The sequence below is a fragment of the Lucilia cuprina genome, chromosome 4 (genome assembly GCF_022045245.1).
Source record: "Lucilia cuprina isolate Lc7/37 chromosome 4, ASM2204524v1, whole genome shotgun sequence".
NCBI classification, from domain to species: domain Eukaryota; kingdom Metazoa; phylum Arthropoda; class Insecta; order Diptera; family Calliphoridae; genus Lucilia; species Lucilia cuprina.
Window position 1 is genome coordinate 59,461,719 of NC_060952.1, and position 4,029 is coordinate 59,465,747.

Here is a 4,029-nt window from a genome sequence, read left to right on the forward strand (position 1 = left end):
TATTATTAGTATTATTATGCTTTATCTTATTTAATGTTTTAAATCAATTGTAATTAGCCAGTAAGAAATTGTAATTTCATTGGCGAAATAAATAAATAAATAAATAAAGAAGGACCGGATGATATACGTCAGATTCTATACACTGTACAAAATACGTATGTTAATTTAGAAAAATATTAATATAAAAATTATAATATTTATAATTTAAGTGTCCAAACTACTTTGGACATGGCGCCGCCCTTGACGTTTGGCAAACTATTTGTTGGTTGTGCACAACACGTGAGCTAACGATTTATTAGCCTCGACAATCACTTGGGTGTTAGTGGATAGAGTTGGTTGCTGAGTAATTGGTGACTGACTTGTTGGTTTGTTGGTTGGTTGACAGTATGTTGACGAGCTGGTTGTACATTTCTCCTTGTATTTTGTTGCCGACGATGACGTATTTGGCTAGTAATGAGACTGGTGATAAAAGTGCTTTTACGTTTTTGATGGAGTAAAGTGCGGTGAAATTTGTCACATATCCTGCAGGTGTCCATGGAGGTGCAGGATCGCAAATCATGGCTTTTAGCCAAACAGTTCACGCAGTAGCGGTATTTTTCCACTACTGCCTCTTTTCTCTTGGTGTCCATTCTCAAGAATTTCCGACAGAACCTTAGGGCGTGCAAATTTCTGCACAAGGCACACTTATAATAATCGGGGTCACTGTGTCTTCCTCTAGTTGTCTGGTTGCGACGACTTGTTGCTGGACGGGTGGTTTCAAATTTTCGGTTAGGTCTAGAGGGAGAAAACAGAATCTATTCAATGAGTTGAACTAATTTTAGTAATGAGAATTGTTAAAAGCTGGGATTTAGGGAAAGAGATAAGTATATGTAGAAGATAATTAAATAAGTATGAGTATTTGTTGAAATGTAAATATCTATTAGGTAATGTAATGAGAAAGAGTAAAATATAATTATTTGGTTTCCCTTTTAAAGGGGAGTAAACATATTTTGACTATGGGACGAGTTATAATTGCGGTGGCTATTCGAATATCGACGGTTCTAATATTGTTATCAGGACCTGGATAAGTTGCGACTACTCTTCCTAAACGCCATTCGTGAGGGGGTAATAAATCGTCGATAACCACAACTAGATCGCCTACCTGGATATTGGGAGCAGGATTTTTCCATTTAAAATTTGAGATACTCTTCTTTCCATCGTATGGAAAACTGATGGTGGATTGCTTTTAGTTTTTCCCATCGATTTATGAGGGATAAATCTTGAAAGCCTGGTTCTGGAAATGCCATCAAGGGAGCGCCTCTTAGGAAATGACCGGGAGTCAAAGCTGTGAGATCGGTGGGATCTTCAGATAACGCTGAGATTGGGCGTGAATTTAACACACCTTCAATTCTCGTTAAAATAGTGTTAAATTCTTCAAAGGTGAATTTTTGGACACCAGCCACTTATTATCTTTTTAATACGAGGTTTAAGTCTGAATATGTAATATTCCGTTTGTATTACTCGGCACATTTTGCTACATTCCGCATGATAGAGAAATTTGTGCAAATGGGTTAGATATAACTGACAAAAGCGTGAGTTTCCGGGCATGACAATGGGATAACGTTCTCCATATGGAAGAGATGAGTGTGCTAATCTGCCACTTACTCTTAAAATTGAGGTTTTATCGAGAAATGGATTTAGAGGTTTTAAAGAACTCTTGTTTGAAATACATTGAGAATTTGTGAGTAGATTGTATTCTTCGGGATTAAAACTTTTTTGGGCTAAAATAATAAGTCGAGATTTTACAAAACTCATTTCTTGATGAGTTAAATTATGTTGATCTGGAATATGAGTTTTTGGTCTGAATTTTTTTACAGAATTGTTAAAAAATCTGAAAATGTAGCAAATGACACGTAAAGCTTTAGTATATGATGAAAAGTTTTGTAAAATGTCATTTACCTCTGTATTTACATGTAGGGATTGAGTTTTTACTGGTTTTGCGATATTGTATAGTGGATTTCTTTTAGGCCATGAGGATGGGGGGTTAGTTAGCCAAGCGGGTCCATGCCACCAAAGAGATTTATTAGCAAGTTCTTGAGAACTACAACCTCGAGTACCAAGATCTGCTGGATTGTCATGACTTGGGACGTGTTGTCATACTGCATTGGGTGCTAGCAAATGAATTTGGAAGGTTCTGTTGGCAACATAAGTTTCCCAAGTTGAGGGGGTTTTGGAAAGCCATCCAAGTATAATGGATGAATCGGTCCATAAATATGTTTCATTGCAATTGAGATTTAGCCTAGACTTTACACATTTCACCAGTTTGGCTAAAAGAAGAGCGCCATTTAGTTCCAATCTTGGGAGACATACTGTTTGAATGGGAGCAACTTTTGATTTTGCTATTAACAAATTGGAAAATGTTGTATTTGTTTGAGTTTTGCATCTTATGAATACAGTTGCACAGTATGCAGATTTTGATGCATCTGAGAACCCATGAATTTGTATTGAGTCTGACGGGTCATACTGTAGCCAACGGGGTATACAAATAGATTCTATGTTGGACAAATCTTTAGCATATTCATTCCATTTTTTAAGAGAATCGTGAGAAACTTCATCATCCCACTGGAGCCCTTCTAACCACAATTGTTGCATCAAAATTTTTGCTCTGATGACTATAGGAGCCAGCCATCCAGCGGGATCAAACAATTTTGCAACTGCTGATAATATTTGTGATTTTTGTGACTTGATCAATTTCCGAGAAATTATAAGTAAATGAGTCATTTAGCGCATTCCATTTGATACCAAGAGTTTTGATAAAACTTGTTTCGTTGAAGCGGAGAAAATCTTGATCGTAAAGATCATCTTTGGGCAAATGAGAGAGCAATTTGGGATTATTTGCAGTTATTTTCTTCAATGGGAACCCAGCTGAATTCAATGCCTATTTAATTTGAATTTGGGCATCGAGAGTTTCTTCTAGAGTATATCCACCAGACAGAATATCATCAACGTAGGTTTCCTTACGAAGTATCGATGCTGCTATTGGGTATTCGGATTCAATATCTTTGGCGAGTTGTTAAAGAGTTCGAATCGCGAGAAAAGGGGCACAGTTTAAGCCAAAGGTTACTGCCAGCTGAATTCAATGCCTTTTTAATTTGAATTTGGGCATCGAGATTTTATTCTAGAGTATATCCACCAGACAGAATATCATCAACGTTGGTTTCCTTACGAAGTATCGATGCTGCTATTGGGTATTCGGATTCAATATCTTTGGCGAGTTGTAAAAGAGTTCGAATCGCGAGAAAAGGGGCACAGTTTAAGCCAAAGGTTACTGCCAGCTGAATTCAATGCCTTTTTAATTTGAATTTGGGCATCGAGATTTTCTTCTAGAGTATATCCACCAGACAGAATAACATTATTTACTTTATGTTATTATGTTTTTAAATCAAGTTTTATATTTTTTATTTTCAAACTTGTCTTTATAATTTTTCATTCAACAAATAAATTTTGTACAAAGAAGTTATTAAAATAAATAAACCTTTTTTATAAAATAAACCTTTTTATAAAATAAAATAACTTCAATCATCAACGTAGGTTTCCTTACGAAGTATCGATGCTGCTATTGGGTATTCGGATTCAATATGTTTGGCGAGTTGTAAAAGAGTTCGAATCGCGAGTAAAAGGGCACAGTTTAAGCCAAAGGTTACTGTTTTCAATTGAAAATCTTTAATTGGGCCGTCTGGTTGTATTTGGAACAAAATTTTCTGATATGGTCTATCTTCTGGATGAACGAGTATTTGGCGGTACATTTTTTGTATGTCGCCACTAAATACAAACTGATATTTTCTCCAATTGAGTATAGTTGTGATTAAATCACTTTGGAGTGTAGGGCCAGTATAAAGGATATCATTAAGTGAAAATTGAGATTTTGTTTTACGAGATGCATTGAATACTACTCTCACTTTAGTGGTTTTGTGTTCTGGGCGTACAACTGCATGGTGTGGTAAATAATACGAGAAATATTTACCTTGAGAAACGGTTTCTTGGCAGTTA

At 35.9% G+C, this 4,029-nt stretch overlaps 1 protein-coding gene across 2 annotated transcripts in view; it reads right to left on the bottom strand.

Moving 5' to 3' along the window:
• Positions 1–4,029, bottom strand: part of LOC124419432 — a 12,596-nt gene continuing 8,567 nt past the window's right edge. For both annotated transcript variants that reach the window (XM_046948862.1, XM_046948861.1), the window contains one exon: positions 1–774. In XM_046948862.1, the coding sequence (XP_046804818.1) occupies positions 309–774 (466 nt within the window). In that variant the 3' untranslated portion in view covers positions 1–308. The remainder of the gene's footprint in view (positions 775–4,029) is intronic.